Source organism: Neopelma chrysocephalum, unplaced genomic scaffold (genome assembly GCF_003984885.1).
Source record: "Neopelma chrysocephalum unplaced genomic scaffold, ASM398488v2 Primary Assembly neopelma1_25, whole genome shotgun sequence".
Taxonomy (NCBI): Eukaryota; Metazoa; Chordata; class Aves; order Passeriformes; family Pipridae; genus Neopelma; species Neopelma chrysocephalum.
In genome coordinates this window covers 28241899-28260650 of record NW_020897694.1, presented here as the reverse complement: position 1 = coordinate 28260650, position 18752 = coordinate 28241899, and the positions used below count along the sequence as shown (strand labels likewise).

The 18752-nt window shown below is 36.9% G+C and overlaps 1 protein-coding gene across 11 annotated transcripts; it reads right to left on the bottom strand.

Moving 5' to 3' along the window:
• Window positions 1-443: 443 nt before the first annotated feature.
• On the bottom strand, window positions 444-17384 carry LOC113963530 (protein-lysine methyltransferase METTL21E-like). Of its 11 annotated transcripts, none has more exons than XM_027674717.1 (6): window positions 17179-17384; window positions 15383-15463; window positions 14879-14945; window positions 4782-4939; window positions 2306-2423; window positions 444-1437 (listed from the first exon to the last, which is right to left on the bottom strand). In XM_027674717.1, the coding sequence occupies exons 2-6, from the start codon at window positions 15425-15427 to the stop codon at window positions 1022-1024; spliced, it is 804 nt and encodes a 267-aa protein (XP_027530518.1). In that variant the 5' UTR covers window positions 15428-15463; window positions 17179-17384; the 3' UTR covers window positions 444-1021. The 11 variants fall into 11 exon arrangements, with proteins under 11 accessions (XP_027530518.1, XP_027530519.1, XP_027530516.1 ...); XM_027674718.1 differs by having other exon boundaries at window positions 15383-15441; XM_027674715.1 differs by having other exon boundaries at window positions 15383-15467; window positions 17179-17383.
• Between the last annotated feature and the right edge of the window lie 1368 nt (window positions 17385-18752).

The window sequence follows — 18752 nt, the reverse complement described above, 5'->3', positions numbered from 1 at the left end:
AAAGAATAATTTTATTAATCTCCCCATAAGAAAACTATTGAATAGGCCACTGTAAACAGAAGCACACAATCTTGAGGACTAGGAGGAAAGTATTTTGTTTGTCCATATTACAAAACCAAACAAATATCTAAGTCTGTCCATGTCTCAAGCACACTATGACAGGCTGCTTTAGTTTTCTACCTCCAGCCACCAGCAGCCAGCAGTGCAAAGCTCCTCTCTTCATGGTCATTGTCATTTTTCCTTTGTTGTTCCCTGATGTCCAGATAACTGTCTATTTTTGGAGGAGCAGACATCCAAGAATCTAAGGTCTTTGCAAAGGGCAGCTGGTGATATGCTGTATTTTTCTTGTACAACTTACATATTGAGCACTTGTTCAAGCAACAAGACATTTAACTCCCTCTTGCCTCATGTGTGCAGCTGATGAAGAATCTCTGAATCTAAACAAAAAATGAAAGCATAATTATTAAATCAAAGGGTAACTAATATATTCTATCCCTGTATTATGACAATATAGGTAGTAAGGTTTTTTTTGGCTAATTTAACATCCTATTAAGGGTGTTCCAAGGAAGGATTAACATGATAGTGAGAATGGGAAAAGATCATATTTAACACCTCAACTTTTAAATACAAAGATTCATGACAGTCTTGGGTTTTAAATGATTGGTTGATCATATAAGACACCACTCAAAGCTGTAACTGAAAGCTTTTGGAAATATTCATTATATGACTCATAACAATAGCAGTAAGACCAGTGAAACTTATTAGAAACTTATTATTGTCATCTTAGCACATAAAAGTCAAGAAAATGTAAAAAATACATCTCTTCTGTGTATAAAACTATCAACAAATTGAATTTTGCAATTTATTAGGGAGGCACTAGGAATCACATGCTTTGTTTTAGCTACCTCTAAAAGTGTGATTCATGTAGATGTTAGCAGCTACTAACATAGAAATTATTGAAAAGAGAACAAGCTACAGAACAACTGAAACTGTCACCTTCCTATATCTCACTTTCAGACCATCAGTTTGGAAGGCCGGCTTTCATGCTGCCTTTCCTCATTGCTTTATACAAGGCTATGTTCAAACTGGGGAAATTAGAAATCATCTCTAAGTCAAACAGGGTCTGAAATCTGTCCACAAATTGGTTCTCTTTCTCCAACCTAAATTTCATAGCCCACAGAATAACAGTATCATTCTTGCACAAGTGATCAAAAGTTAGGAGGAGTTCATCCAGGAACGGATGGTGGTAAACTACATCAGCAGCCATAATGTAGTCAAAATGACAGGAAGACCTAGGAAAGTTCTTTTCCAGATCAATTCCCCAAGACAATTCCTTAACACAAGGCTGGTGCTTGCTTTTCAGCTTTGTATTACGGAGAACGTTGTGTTGAAGGTTTCCCAGTAATTCTGGCAAATCTGTGGCAGTCACAAGGGCACCTGTAACATGGAGAAAACAAATGTAACATTTTAATATACTTCAAGACTTGAGTAAAAGTCCATTCAAAAAAGCCACTGCACAAGGAACTCGTTTTATCAAATAGCTCTCACTGAGGGTAACAGAACAATGTAAATGCTCCCAATAACTCTTAGACATTGTGCTTGAAATAAATACTTGGTTCTACAGATTGCCATCTAAATGCAGCTGGTGGGGAGAAATTAGATACTTACTGTGTCTTGATGTCACACTGGTTAAAATACAGTGACCAGCTAAGGATCAAGGAGTACCAGTTACTGACTCCAAGAAGTCAGCATGAGATTTAAGCATTGCCTCAGGTTTCTTGCTTTTCACAGAGAAAGAAGTTTTCTCAGACTACAGAAAGCTTAAGTTCTGTTAAAATGCAGACGCCACTGACCTGGAATACTCTTGAGGAAGAATAGGCTACCATGAGAGAAAACACAACAGTGTCTGTAGCAGAAAAATCAAGTTGCTGAAGGAAAATACTGAAACACAAATGGATAGAAAGTGATCTGGCATCCAAGATCTTCTTTGGTAAATGGAAGGGGGTGCATTGGTCATACTTACATCTAGCTCCAACTGACATCCTGTGAAGCCACTAATTTCTTATTTGGTCCTCTGTTTAACACAGTTAATGACAATATATTTACTCCTTTCTTGCATCAATACACTCACAGAAAAAAAAAGTAACAAAGCATGTTTCCAAACATGCCTTTTAGAATTTACTGTTTCTCGGTCTGGGAAGCTCTCAAACAACAGCCTTTTAGAAGAACTAAACCACTTCCTTTGTCCTCCATTATTCATCTGAGAGCTATTTCTAAGACCGTAACAGCAATGGCACATACTCACCCAGTAAGCTGGCTACTATGGAGACCAACCCAGTTCCAGCTCCAATTTCAATCACATTTTTGTCAACCAAATTGTATTGTTTAGAATTAGTTTCCAAAAAGTAACACAGAACAAGAGCCTGTAGTGGAGGAAATCCATGAACATACTGAATAAATTAATGAAATAAACCCCTTCACTAAATATGCATTGTCATTCAAAAGCATGCAAAAAACCTGTTGTCTGTTCAAATGAGCAATATCCATTTAAGTACTATCCCTAAAGCATCACAGCTCATTATGATCTTTGAGCTCTATAGGTCACAAAATAAATGCCACAACATGCCTCCATATAGGTGTGTAAATTATTACAGCCAGATGGAACAACTACAATTAGATAATCTGTCATTATGCATAACATGAGCTGTAAAATTACAGTCAGCAATTCCTGCCTATATCTGGAACTTCTGATTGATTTAAAAGGTGTCCTTCACAAAGACATCTTGACATAAGGTCTGCTTGTGAGAGAAAATCCACAACACCCCTTAAGTTTTCTAGTGGTAAATTATTTCTACAAATAATTAATTATCATAATAATTCAAAAGGGACTAATAGATTTACCCCCTTTTCTTCCAGTTCAGTTTGTTTTCAGTTTCTAGTGCATACCTCCTTAAGCTTAGCAAACTTTCATAGCAAATATAGCCACAAAGAGCCCTCTACAACAGACTCCTTACACAAGTATTTATAAACTGTGATTAAGAAGCCCCTTCAGCTTATCTGCTCTGTCTCACACTAATCAATGAATTTTAGTTCACTGTTGAAATAGAAATTGTTAACTTTATTTCCCTGGCAAAGATAGTTTCGAGCTTGTCTCCCATATTTTTCCCCAGATGATGACAATTATATAGTCTCCACTGAAATATATATGACGGTTGCCACACCCTCTTGCCATTTGGAAAGGTAATTATTAGTGGCTTGGTCTGGCACAATAAAATTACACTCTTAGTTTTGCTTTTAACTAATTAAGAAGTAGAAGGAAAGGAACAGGAGTGTTGACCCAGTGTTAACGTTCTAAAAATTCAAACAAAGTTCTTGTTTTCTACCTCTTAATTCAGACCATGAAAGAGTAGATAATGTGAACTTTGGTAAAGAAATAAGTCTGTGAGAACCAGGACTAATTAAAGTCAGGTTCCTATAGATTGGGCCTGATATTTGACTGATATTTGGCACATTATATTAGGATTTCCTGTTATTCCATAAATTCCTATAATTCCTTCCCTCAGAGTTCGCCCTATTCTGCTGTAGAAACCAGATAGCAAAACCAAAGTTCCTGAGAGTTCTGCCTTTCCATGAAACATACAGAAACTTTATTTTCATTAAAGTTTCTCCTCTCTTGACAAATTTGGCTGACATTTTTCAGAAGAGTTCAAGTAAAGCTAGATCAAGAGGAAGGGAGAACATCAAGAAAAGTAGATTGAAAGGTTGTCTTCCTTACACAGCAAAACTGGCTAAGCCCTTCCAGGAAAAAAAAAAAAAAAAAAAGGTGCTTTTCAATGAAGCCCATGATTCTGTGAGAATAATCAGCAGTCAGCCAAACTTTCCATGAGGACATGCACTGACATCACTAAAACACATAGTATAGATTATTTGTCCAGATCTCCTAAAACCAGGAATATCACAGCTGAACTATGGCCATACTTCTTAAAAATAGTATGAACCTGGGAGGTTGATACAGCTGGGACAGAAATGGAGCCTCCTGGGTCTCTCCTACAGGGACTGTTCCCTGAAAGCCACAAGTGTCAATGGTTCATCGTGGCACCTCCTGGTGGATTCTTTCAGTCTTAATTATTTCCAAACAGTCAGTTAGCTACATTGTACAGATTCAAAACCTTGAAGAAGGATTCTTGTATGGTGGATGTGCTCACAGTTCTTAAATCAAGAGCCAAGGACAGTGGTTCTCCCCCACTAGATTTCTGGCTGCTTAAGAAACTGAAAGCTCCTTTTCCCTTGTCTACATATTTGTAAGGCAAATTTTTTTCTTACATGAGTAGCCTGAGTGGCTTCTGTGAGTGCTAATATCTTGTGAGCTTGTAGTATAGTGGTTTCCACAACCTGGATCTGCCTGATACACAGCCATCTGTATTTACAAAACGTACAGAAATGCAATAATCGTAGAACTGTCATATTTCCTTCAAAATATGCTTGTAATTGCCTAATAGAATCAAAAGTTACTGGTAAATGAGGAGGGGACACAAGATCATACACCTTGTATGACGGGGGCACAAAGAAGAAATACCATCTAAGCTTTCAGAACCACGAATTCAAACAAATCCAGGCTAAATTCAGGTTTGGGATTTCCAGAACAGAGACAGAGAAGCACAGAATTATTTCCTTGGGCTTACAACATATAATAAAACATATTTGTCATACAAAACAAATCAAAAAGTGCTAGAAGATTCCAAAAATAAAAAATAACCAAAAATACTGCAAAAATATTGTACCGATGGCCAGACGACTGCCCCATAACAATCAGTGGCTTCCGTAATTCTTATCTCATGGCCAGCAAAGTGAAAGCCTTCCCAGGTCTTATGAGTTATAAGAGCAGGAAAAAACCGTCTCCTCATGATTTCTGCAACTATCTGTTCATCCTCTTTTTCCCCTGGAAGAAAAAGTATAAGAAGTCAAACAGGCTGAGTGGACTGATAATGAAACTACCAATTCATGTTGAAAAGTTGATTTGGAAGCAAGAATATGAATTACATCTGTAAATAAAAATACATTTCACCATTAACAGTTTGCATGATATATGGCAATTCTCCTGAATTCTAATTGAAGTTTAAAGTTTTATGACTAAATAATTTCTTTCCTATTTTGCTGAAGCAGCTAAGTTCATAAAAAGTAAAGGGCAATGTCACCATACATTGTTTTTCCTTTCATCAATCCAAAGGAAATTTTTAAACTTCTTTTTCCCTTCAAGAACAGCTGCCCTAGTATAGGTACTCATGGTCTTATGCACCTATATTTTTCATTATTTTCCATATCCTTTTGCTATTCACTTTCCCCACATTATGGTTCTTTTTGACAGTAAACAAAAGGAGCCAGAGTATCATTTATAAGTCTGTCACAAAACTTGTGAAACAGATCCTAGCAACACAAATTATAACAGACAAGAGTGAAAGCACTAGTGTTATCAGGAAAGCTTATCCGCCCACCCCAACAGAGCCCTGTCAGAGATATTTTTTCCAGTTGGCTTGATATCCTGAATGCCATTCCTGTTGCTAAGCAAAGGATATTTATGATAGCTAACATAATCCTGGATAACTCTTCTAACAGGAGAGGATTCATTCTTTTTTAGCTGCATACCAAGCTAGTTTCAGTTTTACCATCATCACACAAAGCAGCACCACAATGTTAGGAAAAGAAATATGTAAGTGAAATTGTCTAGAGCATTTTCTTAGCAAAGTCTAGATTCATTCCAAGTTTTCACAAGAATTTTGCTTTCAGTGCCAACTACAATCTGTTGGCAAATCAGCTAAAGCAAAACATGTTTACAAGCTACACCTTCTAGAAAGCATGCTAGAGATTTAGATAACTGGGTTACCACCTTGTCCAAAGCAGAGTTTCTGTATCGAGCCTGCAGCCCCCAACAAAATCACAGATATCAATATCAGGATCTGCATGGAAATTGCAGGCCCAATTGCTGTTAAAAATGAAAACATTTATGCTTTCATCAGCATAAAACACATTGGTCTTCCAAAGATTCTTCACACTTTCTTCTCCCTCAAATCATTGCAGTCACAGGACATGACAGCCACAAGTAGTGTCACTTGTTTTACCATATACCTCAGTAATTTTATTGCTAACATATTGACAAAGTCTCTCTCTCTTACTTGGGATACAAGGCCCAAGGAACAAGAGCACAAGTGAACTAAGAAAAAGATGATACCAAACAAAATTACATAAGGAAGATGTTCAGGCTCATTAGCCAGTGCTTTAAGCTTGTAACTCAACTTTAAGTATCAGAGGAGACTAGAGAACAGCAACAAATGAAGAAGAAAAAGCAAAAATATTCAATCTTAGTATGTTGACCCTAAGACACAAAAACCCAACAAAAAACAACTAACCAACCACAGTACTCCAAGAATTTATTGTGAGGGGAGAACGCTAATCATGGGATACAGCAAAATTAAAAATAATGCAATGCATATACTACTGGAAAAAATACATACAGTTTTTTATAAATTTTATAAAGATAACTAAAATAAAATGCTCAACACTGAAACTTTGTTATTCTAAGATGTTAGGAAACAAGTAGTATGTGTCAGCCCATTACATCATCTTCAAGCCTCTAATGTTAAGCTGAGAGAAAGCACGAGTCATTGTGCCTGTAATCAGGGAGCTCTTGGCAAACATGAATTAAATGTCAGAGAAATGCTGCTTCAGGGTAAAATTAATCTTTTTTTTTTTAATTAAAGAAATAATATAAATCTGTCTTATTACTCATATCATAAGGGTATTTAATATATCATCCTGTTTCCAATCATACCAGATACAGCCTGCTTTTAATCTTCTATTGCTTAGAGCAGTCTGATCTTGTTCTGTGATCATTACTAGCTGTGGAAGTAAAAGCTATTCTTTCTATTACTTCTCAATTACAGTCATTTTTCTTGATTCTTCCTCCCCTGACATCAGTTTTGGATCCAATTTTGTTGAGAAGCTGGTAACTTATTAAGTCTTAACTTACAAAGCTTCTGCCAGAAGATCTATAAAACTTTAGCAGTATTACAGCTACCCCTCTAGTGCTTAATAAACATTTCACACCTATTCCTTAAGTGATCAGCGAACTTTCAGCCTTGTGTAGCACCTACACTGACAGAGTTTGTAGGTCACTACTTCCTTCCTGAGCTAAACCGTCGGCACTCCTAAAAGAAGAATCCCCAATCTGCTGATTAATAACACCATTTAAATTTTTGCCCATTTTATCCCTTTGGTAATCCTCCAGGTGAGTTCCTGGAGAAGCTTACACAATTTTTTTTTTTTTAATTTCTCCTTAGGAAGATACTAGTATTGTGAAGAATCAAAAAGAGTATCTGTTTCATCAGAGTTATCATATGTTAGACAGGCTTTAAAACCTGAGAAACTTTATCAGGACTGGGATTCTAATGATCCCAATGAAGAGTGCTGACAAAATAAGGAGTGCAGACTTCTAGTCAGATTCACTTTCCTTCATACAAGTTTACATACTGCAAAAGACACTTATACTGTAAAAGACACTCCTCTGTTTGCTGCTTTATATCTTTCAAACTAACTTCTTGTGGGATTATGCAAAGGGAAAGAAGTTAATTTTTCTGTAACTGCCTTCAGGGCAGTCAGAACAGAAAAATAAAGAACTAGTGGAAAATCCGTCAAGTGACACAAAAATTATTATAAGAGTAAGTAAAATCCAAGTGAGATGAAGTCTTCTAATACCTGAAAACATTAAGAAAATTCTGCTGGTACTATGATCAAGCTAGTTTCTTGATAACAGATGTAAAAAGCCGAAAGGAAGTTATGATCCTGGAAGTGTTTATCTCTGTGTTAGTTCATATTCTCTTGTTAAAAAAAAACAAACCTGAAATTATGGCTCAATGAATGATTCTAATGACATTTTAAGACAAAAAGAAATGACTCGTCAGTAGAACAGGATCAGACAAGTGAGGAAGAGGCTTGAATGACTTGGCTGTCAATTCTTGTAAGTATGGAAGTGCATAATGAGCATTTCCAGCAATACTACTCGAGCATCCATACTGAACTGTCAGAACTTAAAGGTCTGCTAGGACTGGATCCTTCCCTCTTCATTTGCCTGTGCTTGACCAGGTAGGTTTGCCCTCATTCCTCTTCTGTGATGTGGAGAGGCATGAAAGTGGTGTATATATATATATAGAATGATTTTCTTCAGCCTGTTCATCTATTTGCATGAGCATGTATACACAGAAACCACTGGATTTTCAAGTCTAGAACCTTATTTATAATAAGACGAGGCAATCTGATCCTGTTCAGGTAACACAGAAATTGAGATAGTTTTTCTTAGTGAAACAGATAGCACTCCTTTGGTCTTGAACTTGTGTTCACAAAGAAGTTCCCATCTATAGCTGCTGAAATTCTTTAAGAAACAGAATTTTAATGTCTTTAAGTTGCTTAAGACTTTATGCCTAATAGGCTAATTTCTTAAGTGTTCTTTGAAATACTTCAGATAAAGTATTATTTATTATAGAAGTCTAACCTTGGAGTCAAAAATCTTTGGAGTGTGTTCTTTGAACTCCCTGCATTTTACGTCAATATCAGGGCTGAGGGAAAAAAACTCAGGTACTGCTGACACATCTTGCACTGTATCAACCATATGAAAAGAATGAAAGCATCATTCTCAAAGGCAAAGCAATCATCATTATTACAACTGAAATGCAGACACAGTTTTCCAAAGAGACATACTAAATCATGTGGAAGACCGGAGTTGTGAAGTCAGTGGCAGGTTAGTTAGAGAAACTTGTGTCAAGCTGCAAAATCTTGTGTAGGGAACCAGAGGATTTTGCTGACACATTCACAAGTCAAATGTTAAAATGTGACTTTTGGTGTCTTGTTACAACAAAACTTAAAGAAAGAAAATGATGTGAGTTCTGCTGAGACAGACCTGGAGAAGTCCTTCAAGTGGGGAAGGAAAGGCAGAAGAAAATAACAGGAGATAGACCAGGTTAGAATGAAAAAATTGCAAATTGCAGTATCTTTTTCTTTAACAATGCAGAAGGCTGTCTTTATCTGCACTTTCTCATTAGAATGAGTAGAAATAATACCTGTTTAGAAACTAGCTACATGATCAGCTGTTCCCCTTACACCACTTGTCGCATAAAAACATGCCTGGAAGTATACAGCTCCACCAGGAAATGGTAAGCTTAAAATTCAGTTAAGTATCCATCAATTAATAGCATATGTTAAATCTCTCTTTGCATAACTAATGGTATTGCTTACATTATTGCATTCTCCACAGAATGAAAAACAAGCAGAGATAGGGACCATAAAACAGCACTTAAAATGCAGGGAAAACAGCAAAGACAAGGGGGCTAAATTAAAATTTTATTAAAAAAAAAAAAGTTACCATTGTTTAGATACCTGAATTAAAATGTGGCTAAAAAAGTAAAATGACCATTACACATGAAAGCTATTAAGAAGATACTAGCAGTCAATATCCATTTTCAGACTCATTCACAAATAGCACACAGAGTAACAAAACATATTCCAAGTACTTTGCTAGGGGATTAGAACAGCATTAATTCAGAAACCATAGTTTCAACCAGCCTACAGAAAAAAAATACGTGTTAGCCTCTTTCAAGTGCTGCTCTGACCCTACTTGATCTCTTGGGGTCAAATGGTGTCACAGCTCAAGGTCATAAAGAAATAAGATCCAATCATCTTCTGCTTCTCTCCTGCTTTGATGGATCTTCTCCAACTGGCAAAAGGAATGAAATTCAAGACTTAAGAATGAACTTGACCTGACAAAGTTCAGCCCTACAACAACATACTCTCCCTTCTTCAGAAGCAGTATAATCTCACCTATAGAGTTTAGATTTAAAATGTACCATATATATTTGTACTTGAAAATATTTTAATACCATGTATCAACAGCTGTGAAGACATACATGGAGTCCTCCATGACTTTTCAGCAATTGTGTCAGGGTCTGATGAACACTGATGAACACCTGTGCTGATATTACTGATTGAATAATGCAAAAAAGTTCCAAGAATTCGTAATAGCCAGGACTCTTTAGATCCCCCCACTCTGGACACATGGGACTGGAGTCATACAAACTAAGTATTTAAGATGTATTTTATATATATCATATGGACATTATATATATATATATATATATATGTATAAAATAGCTATCTATATATCCCGAAGTCAAGAGGATACCTGCAGAAAGATCGGTGAGGGAACAAATCTGCCACCAGCTCTGTAACTGTAAGAGATGACTGGAGAAGAGTTACGTTACTCCACTGATAGAAATCATCAGAAGGTATTCCTGTGAATCCATATGGGTATTTCCAATGGCTCAGACCAAATTTACCCCAAAAAAACATAAGGGTCCCAATACTAAAGGACTCTGGCATCTCAGAATTTTTACTGAGCTACTGATATCTCTGGATCAGAGCCCTGGTCCTGCAAGCATTACAGATGTCTCCATGGAAACATACAAAATCCTGAATCACAAAGTAGTCCCTAAATTCCAGGTGATATCCCTTTAGTATCTTTATTTCATTCCACTTATTTCTATTTCATTCTGTTCCAGCCTGAGGACCCTTAAAGGAAGGGGTTAGGAGGGAAATCTAATCATGCTCTTGACTTCACAGAAGTCAGATGTAACCTATACCTTTCTAAGAATATAAAGCAAAGCACCATTACAGTACTTGTCTAAATGACAGTTAATTTTTCCTTATTTCATCCCTACCTACAAAAAGGGAGATCATCATGTAAGTGTTAGCAGTACACTCATTACAAGTTCAACCTGCTGAAGCGATGGCAATGAAGAGGTGTATTATATTGATTAATCTGAGATAGTATGTCAGGGTAATATAATACTTGAAATTTTATACTTTGAAATGCAGAAATACACAACTGCCACAACGGGCAGCCTCTTCTCAGTCAAAAGACAAAATGCACTTAGCTCAGAGCATGAGGACACAAGATCTGAAGAGGGGTACGCTCACAGTACCCAGTCTATGTATTTACCCAGGCTTGAGAGGCACTTGTGAATTTGAAATTTACACCACTGATATCCCAATCCTATCCAAGTCACAGGTCATTTAAAATCCATTAAAAGGCTGGAAATAGAAGTACCATAGTGTCCATCTCAGGGACACATAATGAATTCTAATGTGTGAAGTACTTCCCCTGTTAGTTCATCATGTTTGTCTGTCATTGAAAACACCTTCAGGTCAAGGCTCTGCAGCTATTTAATGTCTAAAAATAACTAAATTATTTGACTTTGACTACAAAAGGCTTTAACTTTAAATTAGATGGTTTAATGTATATTAGAAAAGGCAACCAACTTCCTGATGGATAGGAAGAGACTCAAGAAAACGCCATCAGTTGTCACCTACCAATAATTCTGGGTTTCTAAAATATATCTTTGAATAAAGGACCTGAAAATAAACTAAAAACATCAATCCATGCAACTCTACTACCTTTTCCATGTGGCAGTCGAAAAATATTATTTACTGTTAAAATGCAGCTAGTGCAAAGATTAGAGAAGTGAAAATAGGAAAGACGGGCACATGGCTGAGAGAGCAGAATAAGTTGCAGAGTTCTCTACAGAGTTAATGTATACTTTATTTGTTGAGTGTTGCCTCTAACTTCTGCTCTATCCATAACCAAGAAGTTTCCACTTCAGCTTAGCTATGTCTTCAGTGAAAGTGGGTCTACTTCTTGTGGGGAGAGAAAAGGAACACAGAAGTGTTAAATTAATAAATTTTTACTGATGTTTACTAGAGTACTTGAATGCCACCACTTTCAAACAAAAGAGCTCAGAGGTAACTTACTGTAAGACAGTCAAGAGATAAATAAAGAGAAGAGGTATTTCTAGACTATTCTGTTTTGCTGTGAAGGTACCATTTATTTCTAGTCACTCCTTAATCGAGTTACACTGAGGTCTTATTCTACACTACCTCTTTTAGACTTTTTTTTGGTTTAGAGACAGCTTGTTGCCTAAGAGGAGTAGAATTTGAATTCTGCCACTTCTCAACCTTGCAATGAAGAAAAAAATGTACGTAACTAATGGTGTGACTTCATGAGTTGGGGGGTGTGTGTGTAGGCATTAATGCTTTTAGGATGAGCATTAATGTAAGAGGTTATATGTTTGTTTGTGGGTTTGGTGTTTGGTTGGTTGGTTTTTAATCTTAAGATAGAAGCATAATTCAAAGCAAAGACACAAGAATAAAAATAAAAAAAAATGGAAGGCGAAAGAAGGGAAGTCAGGTGGTGTGGGAAGATATTGCAAAAGTGTTATTTATATATAGTATAAATAAGCTCTTTATTTAACCAGCACTATGGATTGCAAAGTCCACTATATAAAGAATGGTTCAGTGATTGAGGAACTCAGAAAATGGAGGAACTGAGTGCTGGATCTTCCTCAGAAGAATTCAAATTCAGAACTCACACAAGGAGTGTGTTCCAGCCATCCTACAGAACCAAATGCTTCCCCTCCCCTCCATCACCACCAGAGGTGGGCCATCAGAAAACCAGGACTGCAAGAATCATGCCAGAAGGACAATAAGCAAGGAAAAGCCCAAATACAAATTGGGTACTCAGTTGTGAAAAGGCAGACTTGGACTCCATGCTCAGGTCCCAGGATATTTTTCACAGTTTACAGCTAAGTCTGTGAAGTCAGTGGGAAAGTGTCAGCAGGGAAGGGAATGAGAAAGATAAGAAGTATCTTTAGAAGTAACCAAGGAAACAGGAATGAGATGCTACCTCACTCCTCTTCCCAACTGAATATCTTAATTTCTACATTACGGGGTTAGGCTGATTCTCACTGGCACCTTTCTGGACTTCATGAAGATACTTGAAATGATGGCAGGAATTACCATCAATTAGGACATCTGTCAAGCAGGGTGAGTAGAAGGAGTGGGTCCCTTCTAAAGTGTCAGGAGTTATTAGAAGGTTACCAGGTCAGTATTTTCTCAGATATTTATGGATTAAAAACTAAGCCCTGGCCAAGTGAACTGCAACGATGGACTGTCAAGGACAAGTATGCCTTGCAAAGTTGTTCTCCTCCTTCTGTCTCAGACATAAAGTTATTCTGGGTTGAATTCACATGATGCAACTGGGGTAAAGTAATCTAGTATCCAAAGAAATTAGGATGGGAGTGGTAGAATCTGATCTTAGAAACATTTAGCCAAGGAGATTTAAAGCTAATGATTGGGAGAAATTATGTGAGGAAAGAAAGGAGACATCTAATAATGCAGATGTAGAGAACTGATTGGATAAAGACACACAAGGAAAGATCAGACTGGGTGAGAACCTACTGTAAGTTGAGAACCAGTAGTAATGGGAATCATGAACAAAAATAAGGAGTTTTAAACTGAAGACGATGAGTTAATTAAGAAGCAAAGGGGAAGGCACCAAAGATAAAGAGCTCAGACTGTGAGAGTGGTGCAACACTGGAACAGGTTGCCCAGAGAAGCTGTGTATGCCCCATCCATGGAAGTGTTCAAGGCCAGGATGGATAGGGCTTTGAGCAATCTGGTCTAGTGGAAGGTGTCTCTGCCCATGGTAGAGGGGTGGGAACTGGATTGTCTTTAAGGTCCCTTCCAACCCAAAACATTTTGTGATTCTATGATCCCATGACTGGAACTTGCAGAGAAACTGAACTAGAATAAGAACCCTGAGAAACAGATATTGAGAATGGGTAGGTGAAATAATGAAATAGGAATGGTGAAGGCAGTAGAGAAAAAGGATGAGAACAGGGAAGGCACAGGCTCGGAGTGATCGAGCAGGTAAATCTGCATGCAGCAGGTTCAGCACCCTTTACTTCCAGAACCTGGCATGGAATTTAAGATGCCAAAGTATGGTGTCAGATAAAACTGTGAAGATATTCCATTTTCCATTCAAGTCTCCTCATTCTCTTAAACTAGTGTTTCTAGACATGGAAGAGAACCACCTGTTATTGCTATTGACACACATTCCACTTAGCTAACAGGGGAACTATTTCTGCATTGGATCTAAATATTCTACTGACTAATTTGCTTGCATTGACCTAATGTCCTAGAACTCAATTTATTTTCATAATTCAAAACCTAAAGAGATTACATGCAGCCTCACTCCTCCCTGCCCTGAATCCTGCATGAAGAGAATATCTGTTTTGGACAGTCAAGCTTTCAGAAGCATAGAAATGACTGCGGAACTTTATTTCAGCCCTCGTGTACTATGGAACACACAATGACAGTCATCAATATTTCAGTCTTTAGTAGATCTATCTTTAACATTTATTCTTCTAGATAATTCTTCCCCTAATAATCATGCTTCATTGCATAGGATCAAGTTGAGCTCTTTGTTCAAATCAGAATTAGACAAAAGGAAAGAGAATTGCATCAAAGAAAATCTCCAAATTAAGACACTTAAACGGTCCTTTGTAGAACAGCAGCCTATACCAATCCCTATCAGTCACCCTCTTGTGCAACATCAGCTTTCCAGAGAAGGTCATCAGTCTGGGGTACTCCAAAAAAAGTATTTGAAAGTGAAATAACAAACATTAGTTTTAATGAGCAAATAATTCATTTTAAGTATTGCAGTCATGTCCAAAGCTCCATGTTGCCTCACTGAACAGGTAGCAAAGCAAAACTGCATGCTGATCTCTCTTGAAAAAGCAGAAATCCAAAAGCTTGGCTGTACATGGACCACAACTCAGCTGAGATTTTAAACAAAAATATTATGAAAAATAAAATAATTTTAAACCCCTCTTCCTTTCACACTCAGCTGTAGAACATAACTAGATCCCACTGCAAAACACATGCACTTGCACTAAAACCTTGTCTACTCCTAGTGACTGCTAAAAAGGGGACTACTTACAATATTTTAGGATCTTGAAAGATGTGCAGCCATGAAAGTGCTGAAGAGGAAAAGCTGTCAATAGCCCCTGAGGGATTTGAAAGATTAGGTCTGAGACTGTCTAGACAGAAACCAAGCTTGTAATAACCAATTCTCCCTAACTGACAGCCCATAAACAAACCTCTCTGAATAGCTTGATCATAGTCACAGCTTCATTCCCTGGAACCAGTCACAGGCAAGTAGCTGGAAGACAGATGTCAGGCACTGGTGGGAAACTGCCAGGACAAGAGTACGCAGGCGTAACATACTTAAGATACCCACTGCATAGCTAGAATACAACAGCGCTATCTGTTGTATTTTCTGCACAAGTGGCATAAACACAGTTCTTCAGAAAAAATGAATGAGAAGATAGCTCATTGTCAGCCAGACACTTTGTTCCTTATACTTAACAATATTCTTAAGTGCAAAAAGGAAAAATAATTAAATAAGAAACATTTTACCTTCTTGTCTTTCCAATTCTCTTACCAGTTCGTTTTGTAGATAATTATGTCGTGATGATGTCAAATCCATACTAAGTCACAAACCCTGGGACAGAGAAACACAAGCCTGCCTGAATAATATAAGAAATAAGTACCTTATTTCTTTTTCCCCACAAACACTTAATTAAAAAAGAAAATTCTTTTTACATGTATTATGCTATAATTTACTTATATAGATAATAAAAACATGTAGACACATAAGTATCAATATTCAAGGCATAAAAGAACCAGAAGCAAACTAGTTCAAATCTTATACTCTCAAAGATGCAAAAGAGCTGATTTAAAAAAAAATGAGAGAGATAAAGAGCTTTGATAAATGTTTAAAACTATTTTATGAAATCTTAAAATTTAGATAAACTAAAATCAGGGTTTGTAGGCTTATAAAGGATTGAAAGGAAAGGTAGCAACAAGTGTCTGAAAGACATGAAAAATTGCACCTAAAGGATCTAATCTTGTTTGAATAAATTGGCTTTGAGGGGAAGGAAAGAGGGAAACAACCTATTACTAAGAGTTGCATATGAGAATAAGTAGGAAGCAGGATCTACAAATAACATGCTAAACAGAAAGCATATGTGCCTATATAAACAGTCACAGAACACACAGACTCCAGAGAAAAAAGTAATAGGAAAAGTATGACAGAGGACAATACAATTTTTGCTCTCTGTAGAAAAGTAGACAGAAGTAATCGTCTCCAATTCTTGATATTTTACAATTAGGAAGAACACTGAGTTCACAGGAAGAAAAAAAAATCAGTGCTTTAATAATTTTTGAAGTTTTAATTTAATTTTTAAATTTCCACTGTTATGTGCAGATTTAACTGATTTTTGCTGGAATGGTAAAACAGGCAGTATACAGCTAATAATCTACACATATTTAAAGACCCAATAGGAATGCAATTAAATAAGGCAATGGGTGAAGGAATATCTCTATACAGTGAAAAGAAAAAAAAAAGGACAATCAAAGTAAAAAATATGCTGAATATCAAGAAATCTTCCTCACAGTGCAAAGTCCTAGGCAGGTTTTCCTCTCAAAACTTCAAGTGAAAGAGGACAGTATGGAATAGCCCTTTCCTTTTAGGGAGGATGCACCATGCCCTCTTGACTTCACCCTACCAAAGATACACATTTAATGTTTAAGTTTATTACTAAAATACCAGCAGCCATTAACCTGTTTGAAGGTGAAAAATAACTTTGCAGGTTTCTACATGTTACCATAACACCTAGAAGAAAATTATTGACATTATTTTTGTGTCTACACATGAACTTAGCTATAGCAACATCATTAGATGAGGAACAGAAAAGAGATTCAATGGGATTTGAAGTCTTTGTATGCATCTGCAGAATAACAAGTAGCATAAGAAACTACTGGGACATTAAGCAGAAAATGCTACACACATCCATCAGCTTGTCATCTACCTCAGAAGTATAAAAAAAGACAAATTTTCTTCCCATTAGAAGACAAAATAAATGGTTAATAATCAGTCCTTTTGCATTCTAAAGGATAAGAAACATTGCACTGTAAAATCATCCTACAAGGGAAAGCCTTTTTATTTTGTGATCCTCTACACTTTTTATGTCATTCTAAAAATATCCTTTGAGGTACACTGAACAACATAGCAACCTGTCTGAGTTTAACATACACATTCAAGGGTGCTACAAGCAACTAAACAGTGCAGAACAGCTCAGTTTTGCTGTTTAAAGCAAAGGATACAAAATAATTTAGAGTTTAAGACACAGACAAGTGAAATACCACTGGCATCCACCGCATTTCAGTCAACGTTACCTGAATCTCCTGCAGCTTTCCAAAGATGGTGCTCAAACAGCAAAGTCCTTATCTGCCTGGTTTCTTCCCCCCAGGGCAGCCGCAGGCAGGAGCGTGTCCTGAAGCCTGTGTCACACATTGCCAACATCCCCACGCTGGGAGCAATAATAAATCCCGACAGCTGCAGTACGAGCACAAAGAGGGCACCACACACCATGTCCCTTACATAAGGGAGTGGATTTCGTAACAGCACCAGTCACCCACTCAGGGGAGCTCCAACCAACAAAGTAACCAACTTGGGAGTATTTTTTACAAAATAAATAGTGGCAGGATGTAACACTCGGTGTTACTAAAACGTAACTAAAGAGCACAATGTCATCCTCAGTCAAAGGGGTCTCCCAAAGCACAGACAAAAATTTACTAAGAGGCAGGGGGTGCATTTGCAGCAGGGGTGGTCACGTTGGAATGCAAAACTGTGACAACAGAACTCCCAAAATCCTACCCTGCTTTACTCCATGAGACAGCTGTCAATTTGCATAAATATCCACACACCACTAGATGAATTTCAACAAAGATTTTAGCAAGGTGAAAAACCACCTTATCTGTAGAAATGTACTCAAAATGAGACATAACAGGGTCACACCTCTTGATATAACCAGATAAAACTACTTAGAAGCCTTGAAGTTGTTCCAAGGAGGATATAGAGGACAAGGAAGATGAAGGTGGAGAGGAAGGGGTTGTCATTTTAAGACCACCAACTCAGATTTGGGAGGTCTGGCAAGGGGTGGGATGATGGGAGGGATGGTTTTGGGGATGGGTGTAACCAATGAAGTAATGTCCAGATATTGTAATTAGATAGTATTATAAAATTGTAAAGGTCTATGCCATGGTGGGTGCAATATTTTTTGTGCACCTACGATGCCTCAATTAAAGAACAGCTTTTTGCCTTTCTATACTAAAAATTGTCAGAAAATTATTTCTTTGATTATTTTTTTTTAAATTCTTGACAAGAAGAGTTAAACAGCATTTTAGGAATCTAATACAAAGGTGCTTAGCAAACTAAAAGTACTAGTGAGTTATACTACGATTTTATATAATATAGATTTTAAGGCATCACACTCCTCTATATTCCAAATGTCTATTCACTCAACAGATTGCAAATACTTACTGCCGTAAGAAAAACTACAGCTATTTAAGACTTCTCTGTTTTAGAGTGTAATCAATTCAGGACAAGAACCGTCTCTTACTTCACACATTTTTTAGAAAAATTAGACTTCAACCTCAACTGTGGTTTCTAGGTGTTACAGAAAAATGATAAATTATTGTACAAAAATACTAAACAAGCCCTACAGAGAGGTGAGGGTGTGTGTACTTTACCATACTCAGCAGAAGAAATTAACAGGAGCTCTTCTAGATTTATAAACTATTAAACAATTCACCGAGACCTGATACACACTTTTAAAGTAAAATTCAGTAATACTAATGAGTGATTTACAAACCAGTGCCATAAACTGGCTGTACAGGCTGAGAATTTGCTTAAAATGTTATAATCTTTTAGAAAAGTAGTTTCAAAGAGGATCATTTTTGCCCAATAT